Source organism: Puccinia triticina, chromosome 16A (assembly GCF_026914185.1).
Source record: "Puccinia triticina chromosome 16A, complete sequence".
In the NCBI taxonomy this organism is placed as follows: domain Eukaryota; kingdom Fungi; phylum Basidiomycota; class Pucciniomycetes; order Pucciniales; family Pucciniaceae; genus Puccinia; species Puccinia triticina.
Window position 1 is genome coordinate 628,909 of NC_070573.1, and position 16,082 is coordinate 644,990.

A 16,082-nucleotide genomic window follows, 5' to 3' on the forward strand; every position below is an offset into this window, starting at 1 on the left:
GGACTTGATTCGTTCAAGGGACTGACCGATTGGTCAATGTGACAGCGCCCGTATCCTCAATGTGGCAAGGTATACATTCTCCGCGAAAAATGACCTAATGCAGTGTAAGGGTTAGATATGAAACGTTGTGGTCATGCGCTCACACAAGATGGTCTTGGCAGGGACGAGTACAACAAAGCTTTGCAAAGAGAGCCCCGCAGGGTCTCTTCTCACAGAGGGGGCCGTTGCGACCCTGCTCCACAGGCGAGGGACTTTGCTCAGTTCGACAGGGGTGTTGCGCTCACAATCCTTTTGATGAATACATAATAAGTCTATGAATATCGATGTGTATTGCTGTAAGTTTTGACAATGAAAAACAAACAGAGATATCTACGATATAAACTGTTCAAAAGGCGTATGGATTTGAATAGGGGGGGGGGGGGGGGGCAGGGGGAGGAGATAGGAAAGGATAATGGAAAAGAGAGAAAAGAGAAGAACAAACTACACCTAAAACTGATTGACAGAGAGCTTAGTTATTGCAACCAAGGTAAATCGTTTAGAATGAAGAGATCTCTTTCTAGTCGAAGTTTAGCGACTTCCAAGACTTGGATCAAAGTTTTCAATTTTTTGAGATCGGCGCGTTCCCAAACGGTCAACAGGCCGTCCTGGTCTTCGATGACATCGGTTCGATTGACTTTACAGACCAAGTTCTTCCTCTGTTTCAATTCGTGATCGATCCTGATGATCAAGTTTGTCTGAGATTTCCTGATCATCATCGTCAGGTTGAGGATCAACTTATGAAAGTCGATGAAGAATAGATAAAATGTTCGACTCGGTTGTCGGTCATTCGTCTTCGGTACTTCTTGCAGTTCGATTATCTTGCCGGCTGAGAGTTTTAAACATAGTTCTCGAGAGTCCTTCAGAGTCATCATGGCGTACTTGGCGAGCTTATTTCGTGAGAAAGGCAATTTCAATAATCATTCATCTTCGAATAGACGTGCAATATGGTGATAAGAATCTGCCTAGAGGAGAGACAGAGACAGACACAACGCTTACATGTTTTTCGTCCAGGCGACCCTTATGCAGGAGAATTCGTACAACTCTGGCCGCCTCGATCCCATACTTTTCTCGGATGATCCTCGAGACCAAAGCTTTCCTCAACTCGAGGGAATACCTAGCATATTCAACTTTGAACTCTCTCATTCCTCCACTTCCACTGCCGCCACCCAAGACGTTATTTTTCTTTTCCGAGACGACCGCCAGTGGGTTCAGTTGAGCTAATCCTTTGTTCAGACTTCCTGGCACAAACACCGAGCTAGTCGAGGTGGCCAAGTCATCCTGTTTGGCCATCACCGACAACATCTCCGCGACCAAATCACCCGTGTTCTTTAGCTTCAGATTGAACTGCCCATTTGCTGCCCGAGTTGGAAAACATGTCTTGACAACATTTGATTGCTGGCCCAGTTTCATCAGAATAGCCTGTGCCGAGATGGCATCTGCATGATCAACTCATTAGTGAACTCGAACAAGTTGAATAGAAGTGTTGCGACAAGAAGGAACTTGACAAACCAGAGACCAAATCGCTGACGTCTTTCTGTTTTGTTTCCGCCAGAATCAACATTGCTCTTATGACCAATCCAGCCTCGAGATTATACGATCGGAAGCATTCCTGCTCGAAAATCTGCAGTGCCAAAGTTGTCATGAGAGAAGTTTCAATGTGCTTTAGTGATTCTCACTACTTGTATGAATGAGTCGAATGGGAGTCGAGTGGTCGATAAACGGGCATTTACGGAATTTCTGATTTTCATGTTGAATCGAGCATAGTTCACTCGAATAAACATGTCATCCTGCCAATAAGGAATCAATCAGTTGCATGTTAACACCAGATTAGCAAGAAGCATCAAGGCCCCGATGAGTTGATCTTTGAGAGTCAAGGGACGACTCACTGGCAATGTGACGTCCTCAGTCTTTTGTCTCTTGTTTTGAGCCTTGCGATCATTCTGCGCACTGTTTGAGGCACGTTGTTTCTACTAAAGATGAAGCCAAATGAAGACGTCAAAAAACAAGACCGGGCTACATTTGAGAAAAAGCGGGGCTAATGGAGGTGACTGACTTGTTCAAAGGAGCACATTTCTTCAAACGCTTTATCCTCCTCAGCAGTCATGATATCCACAACCTGTTCCTTGACTAGTCTGATGTCCTTTGGGCTCGGTACCCCAGGCAACTTGGCGATTAGCTCTTTGAGGAGAAAATGACAATCATAAATACATCAGTTCACCAACAAATGGATAAGATGGTACGCAATGTCTATACATATACTCACGTTTTTCATAAGCTAGTTCCAGATCGATTGGATTAATGGAATGCTTAGGATGTGAAGGTTTGATGTACCTCTCTGCCAACAAATTCAGTACGTTGGATTTGACAATTTGGGGCACTAGAGGTGGAAGCAGGGATGTAGTTGAGAATTCAGTGATGATATGGAGGCGCAAGATCGATCGAGTGCAACAGTTGCGTGGGGACTGACTCTTGAGTGGTGAGTGATTGAGTTCAATTTCGGTTTCATTGAGCCGTTTGCGTTGAGCTTGGTATTGATCACAGACCATCGTGACCAGCTGCCCAACGCGTAGCTTGCCGTTGTCTAGCAGACATTCAACAATCAGCTTGGATTCGATCCCGAATTGTTCGTAGGCTAAGTTGACAAATTGGCCGAAGCGGACTCGAGCTAGAATTTCGTCCGGGATCGCCTCAAAATACTCTGGACCACTAGAGGAGGGATTCGGGTCGCCAGTTGCAGCAGTGAGTAAGGAGGTGTCGGAATGAAGCACACAACTGATTATTTTTCGAACGTGAATTTTCATTTCAGTTTGGTCACAATCTGCCATTTGTTGGTCTGACGAGCTACAGAAATCGAGCTCAACTTCTGCTGGATTAATACTACCAGTGCTGTTCTGATCGAATTCCCAGTGAGGCAGGACATTCGCAGTAGATTGGAAAACGGCAAGCGACCACGATTGAGTAAGATGGAACCGATTTCCTAAGTAATCCACCACATGCAAATTTAATGCGATTTTTCTCTGGGATGATGATGGACATAGATGAAGGCTGACTCACTCCACAGGCATGACCGTAAAGCTGGGTGAGAACATGTTCGCAGAGTCGGATATCTTGTGGGCTGGTTGTCTTCATCACTGGACTCCGTCTTGGCGCTGCTGATGTGATTAACTTTCTGTGGAGTTGAATGCTGCCATCTCCCTAGTGCCAGTTGCATATTCAATTTTGAAAAGCCCAGCGGTTACAACCCCCCCCCCCCCCCCGAGGTAAGGTCAACCGAGGGCAACTATAATGGAGGACTTTTGGCATTTAGAGAGCTCTAGATGCCCCTATAACTCCTAAATGAAGACATCTACTAAATCAACAATCAGTCACCAGGGGGGAAAGTGAGAGAGTGCCACACCGTAATTTCTTTCTGGAACCCTGCTAGATTTTGTAAGAATGCAGACCAGGGAGACTGGCCCTCGACTCACAAAGTGAGAAGGATGGCGCGACCCATCTCAGCTGCGGACACCTCTGGTGAGTACTCGAGCTCCCTACCGGATAACTGACAAGGATAAAGCTAACTGCTAGTCCCCGCTTCAACAGGCAAAACGCCCGGAAGCAAGATCGGAGCAGCCACCGCCTCGTACCAAAAAGGAATCGAAGGAGGTGAGCAGCCCAATCCATCTTAAGCTAGGACAATAGCGACACAAAAGATTAACGTTGACGAATCTGAACTACAGATAAACCCGTCAATACGTTTCAATCGTCGCGCCTCAGCTAGGCCAACAAGAGCAAAGACTCGCGGCCCGAAGACGGACTGCAAAACTCGCAGAACATAAGTCAAACCACAGCACACACCAAACCAAGTAGCGGCCCTCAACCTGCTTCCAGTTCCTTGATTTCTCTCAGATTTCAACTGTGTAGAGTGTGCAATTCAAGCTTCAGCCAATGTTGATGTTGTTTCTAACTAAAGCTGATCTCATCTCTAGCTTAATACAGTGAGTGGGGCGGAATTTCACCTTGACCAATTTATGACTTGAGTGCAGCTCAACTTGAATCATATTTGATAGCTCAGTTGGCTCTGGGCTCACATGATGGGTTACTGTAACAGCTTGTGGATGAGACAACCATCATTCTTCTAGAGAATAATATCACAGCAGATCCCAAATTTTAGCCGGATAAGTGCAGCAGGAGCCCAAGTTGTAAATACTGCCTGTTTCAGTGCATAGTTTTTAATTTCATGGAGGTTTAATTGAACCTCATAAAGCCCAAGATTCAATAAAATCCATGTCATGAAATCTCAGATCCCCCTTGGTGGGCTTTTATATGTATACCAGCCTGCTGAGAGTGATCCCTCTTGGCAAGCTGGTATATGTATGCCAGCCTGCAAAGAGGGAATTCCTCTTGTTGGGCTGGTATACAGGTAGACTGTCACTTGTGTGACATTTCCACCATGATTTTTGGCCAAACATCAGGGTGGAAAATCCCCTGCAAAGTACAGTTCAATGAGGGGAGTTGTGTCTCCTCTTGATGGCCAGCTGTAGCGGTCATTGAAGAGAATTACATCACCTAGGTGGTGATGGACTGTCACTTGTGTGACATGTCTACCCTGATGTTTGGCCAAACGTCAGGGTGGACAGTCCCCTGTAAAGTACAGGTCATCAAGGGGAGTTGTATCTCTTCTTGATGACCCAGAGCTACCTGAGCGCTACTCGCTTACAATAGAGACTTGATGAATTTGTGAATGCTTACTTGTAAGACCACGCAAACCCCTATAAGCCTACATCTAGATCACGGGTTCAATCCCTACGCTGATCATCTTTCCTGGGTCTCATTCCCACTCTCTCTTGGGGTCAATCCCCATTTCCCATCATGTAGCAAGGGGGGGTGTTGAGTTGTCTGTTAGTCTGCTACCATGATGTATCACCACAGTATGGAGGGCTGTCAGATCGACCCATGACCACTACCAACCAACCACCCATCTGGCAGCCACAAGCGTCTGTAGCCTAGTTGGTAAAGGCAGCACTCTAGTATGTGTCTCAGCATAGCTGAGGTCGTGAGTTCAACACTCACCAGACACATCTTCATTTTACAGTCTCTACAGGTTATGAGCCCAGAGCTACCACATGATACCTAGGATATTATGGAGTCTTGGTATGATAAACCCCTTTCATAGCACGGGGGGCTGTCAGGTTGTGGTTCTGCTACTCTTAGCTTTATCATACCTGCTGGTGTCACTCATTCATGACCTGTCATTTACAGGTCTTACCCTCAATTAGGGATCTTCATGTGACACCAGTGGATGTTCATTCACCCACCTGCAGCCATTCATATCCAAGCGTCCTTAGTACAGTGGTTAGTAAACTTGACATGGATATAAGAGACATGGGTTCAACTCCCATAGGACACATAATATTTTATGGAGTTTCACAACCTGTACCATTCATTGAGGAGAGTTCCATCCCCTCAATGACCAGTACAGCTGGTTCATTGATGCGGAGTTGTAACTCCCTTCAATGACCACCTGTACCGGTCATTGAGGAGAGTTGCAACTCCTCTCCATGACCCAGCTGTACCGGCCGTTGGCAGGAGTTGTAACCCCCCCAATGACCAGGATTGACTGGCCATTGAGGGTAGTTACAACTCCCGTTGATGACCAGTACAGGTGGTCATCAAAGGGAGTTACAACTCTGCATCAATGACCCAGAATGACCAGGATTGACTGGCCATTGAGGGTAGTTACAACTCCCGTTGATGACCAGTACAGGTGGTCATCAAAGGGAGTTACAACTCTGCATCAATGACCCAGCTTTACTGTTCATTGGCAGGAGTTGTATGTAAGACTCCTAAATAGGGGTCTTCAATGATTGTTGTTGAGGGGCGCAAGGGACACAGCAAAGAGCCGGAGAACGTTCTAGTACCATTGTGGGGGGACTATATTGCAGGTAACTAGACCAGAGAACCAGAGAGAGGAAAAACTCTCTCTGTAAGTACAACTGGAAGAGGGAGAAGAAGGGGAAACAGAGGAATGGCCTACCTAGACCGGAGAGAGGGAAAACTTTCTACCAAACTAGGAAGGTGGGGGAGGAGGCGAGTCTATGTACTTGTGGAAAGTCTGTGATGATGTAAGCATGTGAAAGGCTATGTAACATTCTGTGAGACCCCCAAGGTGGGGCTCACATTGTAGCTCCCTTTGATGACCAGTCAGTACTGGTCATCAGGCGAATTTGCAACTCCCCTCAGTGACTGGTATAGCTGGTCATTGAAGGGAGTTACAACTCCACTTGGTGAGCAGCTTTACCAGTCGGTGAGGCGATTTACTACCCTTGATTACCTGTACTGACTGGTCATTGTGAGGAGTTGTCACTCCCTTCAATGACCACCAGTACCGGTTATCAAGGGGAGTTGTCACTCCTTCTGACAACCGGTAACGCTGGTCATCAAGCGGAGTTGACTTCCATTGATGGCCAGCCAGTACTGGTCATTTAGGGGAGTTACAACTCCTCCTGGTGACTGGCAAAGCGGGACATTGAGCAGGTATTTAACTCCCTTCAATGACCAGCTGGGCCTGTACCAGTCATTAAGGGGATTTGTAACTCCCTCCAATGCCCGGAACTCCTGTGATAATACTTCTTAAAACTAGGAAGAAAAGGAAGAAAATATAATTGGAAACAAGGCTGACCTAGTGTTGGCAGAGAGATTAAATTCTCTGCCAAGCTAGATTGAGGAGGGGACAAATCTGACTAAGTATGCAGTGGATGATGAATGAGTAAAATGTAATGTGAAAACTTTGTGGAGTCCGCAGTATGCGCGGGCTTTACAAGCCAACACAAATTTTACCAGCAACATGCATTCAGTGAAGTAGTGAATTCTGAATGGCATGATACTCCAAAGTGAGGGTGGAAAACCCTGGGTTTCACTTCCAAGTAGTTGCTCACATGGTGACATAAATTTGACACTCCTACCTTGTAAAGGATGTACAATGGAGAGAAACTGGGAAGTAAATTCTGGATCGGCTTGGGAGGGATTATCAGTTAAACAGAAAAACACACCATGTGATGCAGGTGGACAGCCAAAACTTTGCCCCAATCCCCACATGAGATTAGACTGGGAGTATGATCCATTCAACATCACATCCAGCCTGCAGTTTGTAATGAGTTCAGAATCAGCATAGCCATCACTTTCTCCTGGGAGCACCACCAACATTCAACTGACATCCAACCCAGAGCCTGACAAAATTACAGTCTGGCACTCTCTAGAGAGTGCCACACTTTCCCCCCTGGTGCTAGTGCACATTAAATTCATGAGCTGTAGGGTTAGGAAAACATTTTCCCTTCTACCAAAATTAAGAGTATGGGTGTGTAGATTGAGATATGGGAGGCTCCCAGACTCAACGGGAAGTCCTCCAATAGGGTCAGCCTTTTTGCACACCAAAAACTTCCCCTGTGCACACCAAAAAGGTGTGCAAGTCTGTGCACTCCTCTGTGGCCTTGTTCCACTATGAACCCAGGACTGCATACATTTATTCAGTATTCCAACCACTGCAGCCGCCACTGTGGTAGACGGAAAAGTGGAAAAATAAAAAGTTTTTCTATGCCACATAATTACTCATACTAGGCCTCAAGATATTATAAAATGGACCTCAGAAATGGATTCTACGGCCAATTTCACCCCTAGTCACCACTGGAAGCACCCCTGGACCCCCTCTAGTGTGGAAGTTACACCTCATGGACACCTATTACACGGCCAGCCCCAGTAACCCAGCTGTCACCTGCCTCAACCCAAGTTTCACAGTAGTACACATATACACATCATAGGATAAAAACATACATCTCCCCATCAGGCTACACTCATTACATATTAGCTAAATACACTCCTTTATATACATAGTATGACATCATCTACACTGTTTCTGCAGCCTCAGAACCTGTGTATACACTAATTAACCCTGTATGAAAGCTCATGCAGTCTAATGTCACATTATGCATGTGTTAGAACGTTCTGTGGTATATTCTGACATCATGTATGCACCCCTGGCATGTTTAGAATGTTCTGTTGTATATTCTGACACCATTCATGCGCCCCTGAGGGGTTATGACATCATTTGTATCTACTCCCACCAGCTAAAATCCCTCATGCCCTGTTGTCTAGATTAGCTGAAACCCTAACCCACAAGCCCCTTTGGGGCTCCACTTTTGTCTATAAAAGGAGCTCTCTCCACCCCCAGTGGCCTGCTCCCCAGTTCCTCACCCAGAACTCACAAGTCACCCAACACTCATCCACACTCAAATCCTAAAACCCTTATAACAATAACTCAACCCTTATAACAATAATTCAACCCCTATAACAAAGTAATTGAAACACTTACACATTGCCAGTCAAACAGATTTCATCTGGAACAGACCAGACCTATCACTTAATAAAACTTGCCAAGCTGAGCTTTGTGGGTCTTGTTGACTGATAACAGAAGGGCAGAGCTTGCAACTCCATCATACCCTTCAAAATTCAGCAAAAGGGTTTCATTACCACTTTTGAGTCTTACACCGCTGGTTCTTCAAGAGAGGGGGAGCCCAGGGAGGTGTGGCCGTGGCTGTTGTCAAAGGTGGTGGTGAGTGGGTTGATGGTATTGGCGTCTGTGGCACTCAGTCCAAGCTGCTCTGACAAATTTTGTGTGTGGATGCTGGACGCCTCCTGGAAGGTAAGACTGAGAGGCAATGGCGGGGTGGGTTTAAGCAATAGCATTGGGGAGGAACTGGTTGTAGGAATGTCTTCCGCCACCATGGGCTTGGGAGGGGGGCTGGAGGTGGATGTCCTCTCCGGGGTAGCACCAAAGATTGCAACAGAGTAGACAATCTTGTTGGAATTGATGGAATGTGTGCTTCATGCCCAATATTTGTGGCTGGGCCTTATCATTATATCATCCAACAGTTACCTGTAAGACAAATGCAGTGGTATTAGAGTAGCTCTCATGAATGTAGAAGGTCATGTGTTCAAATCCCACAACACACAATTCTTTTCACTTCATTGAAAATTTATAGATCTGGTTGGACTGGATGGGGTTCATGGACGCCAGAAGGCTCTTGATTGGCTCTGTTGGGTGCTTGGCTGGACTGCTCATTGAGGACAACAAGGCAGTAGCAGCAGCAGTGGCAACAGCAACAAATGGATGGCCCTTGAGGCTGATAGAGTAAGGTAAGCTTCTTCAGTGAAATAAATTCAGAAACCCACCCAGTTGGTGGGGACAAAGACAGTACTGCAATACAGTGGTTGTGTTTCTGGACTGTGAAGTGTGAGAGCCTGGCGTGGCATATGGGTGGAATGACAATCTGGAAAGCCCAACAAGGCAAAAACAGCTGTAATGGAAAATTGGAAACGGTTTGGGTCAATATGGGCAAGGTGTTAGCAATGAAATTGTGGCAGAGTCTGATGGCATGGGGTGCGCAAGGGTATCCATCAACATGAGGTCCACTGTTGTGATGAATCAAACGGTGTTATGGGCTGGGGACAGTGTACATAAGGAGGGGGAGTGGTGAGGATTTTCCCCCAGGGTCATCAGTCTTGTCCTAACCCCTCCCTGGATCCCGCTAATCACTTGCTTAGGTGCTCCTTGCAATAATAAAACAACTGGCCCCTATTTGCTTGTTGCTGCGGCACGGCTGGAGGGGCATCCATAGTGCTTCTGAAGTGTTTGGGTATATTTCCACAGATTTTGTGTGTGTTTGGTATATGTAAATAGCCACCTTTTTTAAAAAAAGCTTACAAAAAACACCAAAACTTAGATCTAAATTCCCACGTTTGTGTGGATTTAGGAAACTTGGATTGGGATCTCCAGTCAACACTGCAAGAGCTACGCTTTGCTACAAAAAGCGGTGCTTTTGCATAGCGAAGCAGAAAAACACTACTCTGGATCCAGAGTAGTGTTAGCGCTAGCGGAAAACCGCTACTTTGAGCAGTAGCAAAGCGCCAGAACCGCTACTGCAGTTTTGGCCTGCACGTAGCAAAGCTCTTTTTTTCCCGCTTTGCTACAGTATAGGCTATAGCGCAGCAGAAAAATTGACACTTTTTGGTGCTTTTTGGCGCTAATAGTGCTTTTTAGCCCCAAAAGCATAGCAAGCCGGGTCGCTTTTCTGCCAAAAGTGTAGCGGGCATGTCTGCCTTTTGGTGGAAAAAGCCAGAAATAGTACTCAAACATCAATCCTTCATCATTTTATGATGTGCAGTATTGATGTTTGAATGGTGCTACAGTAGCGCAGCAAAATTGCTACATTAGCATTTTTTCCACTACTATAGCAAGAAGCGTGGCAAATTGCCGCTACTCTCCTCTCAATAAAGCGCACTATTTTTATTATTTTTTTCTCATTAAAAAATCTAGCAAATAGCAAAGCGCCAAGCCCGCTACAAAAGGCTTAGCAAAGCAGGGCCAAAAACCGCTGCGCTTTTGCTACGCTGCTGCTTTGAGTAGCATAGCTCTTGCACTGTTTATCTCCTTTCTTGTTTTTTTTTTTGGTTATGGATTGTTGCACAGTTTTTGTGTTGTTTGTTTTTGGTTGTGACTGTGCTTCTTGTTGTCATAGCATTGGACATGTGTTGGAAAGAAGGTTCAGGCATATTTTGCTCATCCCCAGGCTGCAGTTCAAGTTACTTTGGAGCTTGGGGAGTTCCTCCCATGCAATTCTACCCTCATCCACGGAGGATACCTTCACTTTTCTGAGTATTATTGATCTTAATCCTCATTTCCTGAGTTCTGCTAAGGTTTGAGTCTATTCTCTGATTCCCTTCCCCATCTCCAACCCTCCAATCCCCCAATATTCATAGTTTGAACCTTATTTATCCCTTCTCCACCTCTCCAACACTGTTTGTCAGACCCCATCTCCCTGAATTTTATTTCTATACCTCCACCAAGGGTATCCATTCCCTGTTTTATCTCAAACAAATAACCTTAAACCCCCCCACCTACGCTATAATTATTTTGATCCTTTTTCACTTTAGAATATATGGAAAACGGTATGGGAAGCTCTCTAACACTTTCCCCTCACCGCTCTGCATATGGTCTTACACTGTGAAGCTCCATAGCATTTCTCTCCTTAGTGAATGAGAACCATTTCTCTTTCTCACTCTCAAGTGTCACATGAATGTTAGTCAGTGAAATTCAGGCCTTCCTGTTGAGATTCAAGCTCTCGCCTCAGCTTAAGCTTTTCTCTGGTCTTGCAAATGTCACTCAACCATTACATAATAATCTTTTCCTTCCTCTAGTCCCTCAGACTCCAGAGCTTGCCTCTTATGTTCAGACCAACAAGCTCTCATCATCAGCTTCACAGCCACTCATCTCAACTTCCCAATTCACTCAACTCTTCTTACCCGCAAGCACCAACACTCCTGACTATTTAAACTCAACATCTCTCTTGCTTTGTCTCCTTCTCTTTGGGAACTCACTCGATTCATTCTTCAATACATCAATTTGCAGTCTCAACTGCAACATTTCCATCTCCGTCCGGACTGTTTGTTCCTCCCAAAGACCTTTAAACATTTGTCTTCAAAACTCGCCAAAGCCTCAAGATTCTTTGCCTCTCCCTCAAATGTATTTCTTGTTTGTATGTTCCAAAACCCTTTCTCTGCTTCTGCACGCTTCTGTTGAGCTTTTCCTTTTTTGTCTTCTCCTCAAATCATTTGTGTCATGCTCTTCTCTTTTTTGTGTTTGCATTCAGATACTTTCTTTTTCTTTTTTGTCTTTCCTTTGTTTTGTCCCTTGTTTTATTTTGTCTAATAAATTTTAAATCTTCAGTTTGATATTTAACACTTCCATCCTGTTTCCCTCACAAAACCTAGCAGGTAAAAATTTGTGGAAAGAGTAATTTACTTGATGCTGTGAAGTTTTGGGGCACCTGTGCCATGTCTTTGGTGGTTTTTCTTAGTAGGAAATCCACCAAATTAGACATGCAGTAGAACAATCCTTTCATGGGTTGTGCTAATGAAATGCATTTCACTATCTGCTCTTCAGAGTTTTTTCTTCCCACTGTAAAATTTTGGGGGGCTATGGGCTTCCCAGTGAGAAGCTATAATTTTTTCTTTATTTTTGTTATTTTTTGGGAAAATTGTATTCCTACTCCCAGAAAAGGCAAAGGAATTAATCTCCCAACTCCCAAAATTGCCCTGGGTCAATTTTAGGAGTCAAAAACTGCTCTTTTTGAAGTCAGCTACTTTTGGGAGTAGGAGTCAATTTTCTAAACCTCTTGGGTCCACTGATGAATTCCAACAAAGGGTTAAGGTATTGGTGGACTCAGTCAATATAATATTGGTCTGGGAGAAAAATATTTCATTGAATGCCCCCATTTGACCTTACTACAGTGGTTTGTAACCAATCCAATCCCCTTGGCAGTGACAATGTGCCTGACCATTTTGATCCATTGGACTCATTTTTCTGGGGAAATGATAAAACCCAGCTACCAAAGGTGCTTGCATTAAATTAATGGTGAAACAAATGTGATACAATGTGATATTGCACATTTATTGGTATCAAATTGTTGGGGTGATGCACCATATTGCTAATCCGCTGTATCACATTGGAAAACCAATGCATGGCATTGGAGAAACTTGCATCACATTGTAGAGGCAATGTGATGCAATGTGACCAATATATGCGCCGATAGACCAATAAATATTGGTATCACATCTATTGACATTGCATTGGTTAAACCAATGCATATCCAACAAAAAGCCTGTATTGCAACACTCAAGTGATGTGTTTTGAAAAATGCATATTGCATTGGCCTTCCAAGACAATGTGATTTGATGCACAGTATTGGGTGTTATTGTCAATGTGATATGGCCCAATATCAATGGGCACATTGAATCTGTTTCACCGTTGTGGTACACAGAAACATGAAAAATCAAAATTTCTTTCTAATACATATAATTACCCATACTAGGTCTCAAGATCCCACCAAATGGATTCTATGGCCAATTTCACCCTTATTCACCACTGGAGGTGTCACTGGATCCCCGCTGGATTGGAAGTTACACCTCTTTGAACCCCAATAGACACTTATCACGCGTTTAACAAACCCAGTCACCAGCCTGTCACCAGCCTCAGTCAAGGATCACAGAAATATTCTTATAAATATCACAGGATACAAACATACATCTCCCTGTCAGACTAGGACCCTGGAAACCCCCTATAGAGGTGGGTAACCAAAATGTATAATTTTTTTGGCCAAAACCAAAAAGGGTACTCACCAAATATGTATGAATGGCCTTTTTTTGACATGAGGGTACGCACAGAAAATGTACTTTTTTTCTCATGGGGTTGGGGGGTTGGTAACGAAGATTGTATGAAATTTCAGGGTTGAGCAGAAAAGCACCCCGGTAACCCCCCCCCCCCCCCCCAAGGCCAGCCAACAATTTGTTTTTTTCAACTGCCCTCCGGCAAGGAGGAGGGGCTCTAGGGGGTTTGAGAGCCCACAACTAGTAGCCGGCTTAATCCTGTTTAATCTAGATTCTACTTGAATACACAGAAATTCCAGCTAATTCTCAAAAAGGTAGAAACATGTCTGGGCTCATCAGAGCAAATCAGAGCTCATCTAGACTTGTTCAGAATTTTATCCAGCCTGGTCCAGCTCATTTCATTGCATATCCCTTCATTTCAGTCCCCAGAAAAAAAATCCAAAGTTCAATTCATCCAAGTATAATAAAGCCTCCAAATCATGAAACAAAACTTCAAGGGTTCCCCCTACAAAATAAAAAAAATCAAAAAAATAAAATCAAAGGTTTCCCCTTTAAAAAGACAACAAAAAAACACCAAGGGTTCTCCCCACAAATCCAACATAAAACAACAGGAAAAGCCTCTCCACCACACCAAAAAACCACCCACACCCCTGCCACCCAACACCAGCAAGCTGGTGTACTGTGGCCCACTGCCCATCCTTGTCTAGCAAGGTCAAAAAGCAGTGGGAGGATGGCCCCCAGCGGTTAACACTGCCAGCATATTTGGCTGGGTTGAAGTCATCCCAGTTTAACTGGGATGCACTCAACCAATTTAAACTTGGTTGATCTCAACCAATTGAATATAAACCCAAGGGGGATACCTTGGATTTATATTTCATCAGTTGACATCACCCAAGTTTAAATTGGTTGAGTGCATCCCAGTTTAACTGGGATAACCTCAACCCAGCCAATTATGCTGGCAGTGTAAGCACAGGGGGGTCACCAAATATTCCCCTGTCAAACTGCGCAAGCGCAACAGCAGACAGGGGTGAGACAATCCCCCAGGCTGGAAGCCAAGCTTGGAGAATTGCCTGAGGGACAACACTCATCCCCAGTGTCTTATTTATAGCCCCAAATCACCCAACCCTTGGATTTGCCCACACTCCAGCCCCAAAGACCCATCCCATCCGTCCCCATATCCTGGCCGTTCTCTACCTCCGCCACATTGTACAACGCCTCGGCGCCACCATTGCAATATCACTCAACACCTGGACCCCTAGATTATTACATATATAGCATGTTACATCCTGCGGCCAGGCTTGGCATACATTGCGGACAATGACATTGGCAACTGACTCGCGCGCGCCATGCCCTTGGTCCCCTTCTCATTCCTTGACAAATTCATTATCACCCTGCCTACCACATTGGCCTTTGAGGTCACCTTCAAGTCCCGTCTCCAGAACTTAGAAGATCTTGCGTCAATTGATTGGACTCACACTTTGCCAGCAAGACGTATGTGCTCTGACGCGCATCTTTGTTGCATAGAGTGTGGTCACTGATTTCTGGTGTGTATAGCTCCAAGGCCTCTTGCATAGTTGCATTTGATGCTCCTTGGCCCACCAGGAATGGCTTCCTCCGTTGATCATTGAGGAACTCGCTATGTCGGCAATCACTAATTGCTCTAATTTTTCACAGTCCACCGGGGTCTGCGAGATTGCGTTTTCCGGGAACTACATCAAGTTGCAAGGGAAACTGCTACTTGATTGTGGAGGGTGGGTAAGGATGGACTATGTGAATTATAGGATTGGTTTTGATGGTTTGATATTAGGGGGGTTCACGTTAGCCTGATTTTGGCTGCTTGTCACGGATGGTTTCAAATCTCATGCACGCTTCCTGCATAAACTTTAAAAAAATACTGCATAAGCATTGCCTTCAGCAAGGCCTTCAAAGGGGAGGTCTTGCTGAGAACTCTATTTATTTTCTAGAAAATCCTTGCATAGACCAGCCATCAATTTTTAACAAGGTTTTTTGACTGATTTCGAAATCAGCCTAACGTGAACCCCCCTATTAGGCAGTCCAACAGACAACAGCTTAGCGGGTGGCGATGATCTCAGATGGCCCGAGTTAAATGGAGATGAGAATTTTATTTTTGGCGCATATCCAAGCACAGTTGTGCCTATCAGAAATTCTACACATCGTGATGATGATATAAGTGGGCACGGGATTAGCAAGCCAACGTCTGGCGATCTACTCGATTGTCTTCAACACCCTCATTTGTCTCTGTTCGCTTTCCAGGGGCCTAACCATACAGTGACCCTAGGCTCACTTGCGGAGACTTTGTACTCAGGCTTGCTCTTGTGGCTGCATTTTTGTAGTTTCGCAAAATACAAGCTTTGGTCCTGAGTCAATTAGCCACCCAAATCCACGGTGTGGCTCTCGCGCTAGGTGATTTCATCAATGGAAGTACTGTACAAGCTAAAGTTCTTCTTGTAAACTGCTGGCTGACTACGTCCCGACCTATCACAGTTGAACGTCATGCTTGCATTGGTGGAACTTTCCTGGATGGGATATCCGCTAATTGGACCGCAGGCAAAATGTAGTCTCAGGCACACCTGGTCGTGTGTATGGCGTGATTTGACGTCGTAATCTTTGCACTCGAAACATTAAAATGCTCGTCCTTGATGAAGCGGATGAGCTGCTCAATTTGGGGTTCAGAGACCAGATCTATGATACCTCAAACTCGAGTAGTCATCCTCTTGGTGACCCTTTGTCCTGGAGATGACCACCAAATTTATGACAGACCCAATCATGATTTTGATCCAATGTGATGTATTGAATTTGGAGGGAATCAAACAATTCTTTGT

At 44.9% G+C, this 16,082-nt stretch overlaps 2 protein-coding genes across 2 annotated transcripts; one reads left to right on the forward strand and one right to left on the reverse strand.

Moving 5' to 3' along the window:
* Positions 1-512: 512 nt before the first annotated feature.
* On the reverse strand, positions 513-3,168 carry PtA15_16A76 (uncharacterized protein; the record flags this gene model as incomplete). The annotated part of the gene is made up of 10 exons (XM_053164154.1): positions 513-926; positions 1,036-1,475; positions 1,549-1,660; positions 1,770-1,826; positions 1,926-2,006; positions 2,093-2,217; positions 2,303-2,416; positions 2,507-2,811; positions 2,901-3,016; positions 3,094-3,168. 10 exons carry the CDS (start codon positions 3,166-3,168, stop codon positions 513-515), a joined length of 1,839 nt encoding a protein of 612 aa, XP_053027725.1.
* Positions 3,169-14,585: 11,417 nt separating this feature from the next.
* PtA15_16A77 (uncharacterized protein) lies at positions 14,586-15,818 on the forward strand (the record flags this gene model as incomplete). The annotated part of the gene is made up of 2 exons (XM_053164155.1): positions 14,586-14,730; positions 15,745-15,818. 2 exons carry the CDS (start codon positions 14,586-14,588, stop codon positions 15,816-15,818), a joined length of 219 nt encoding a protein of 72 aa, XP_053027726.1.
* Between the last annotated feature and the right edge of the window lie 264 nt (positions 15,819-16,082).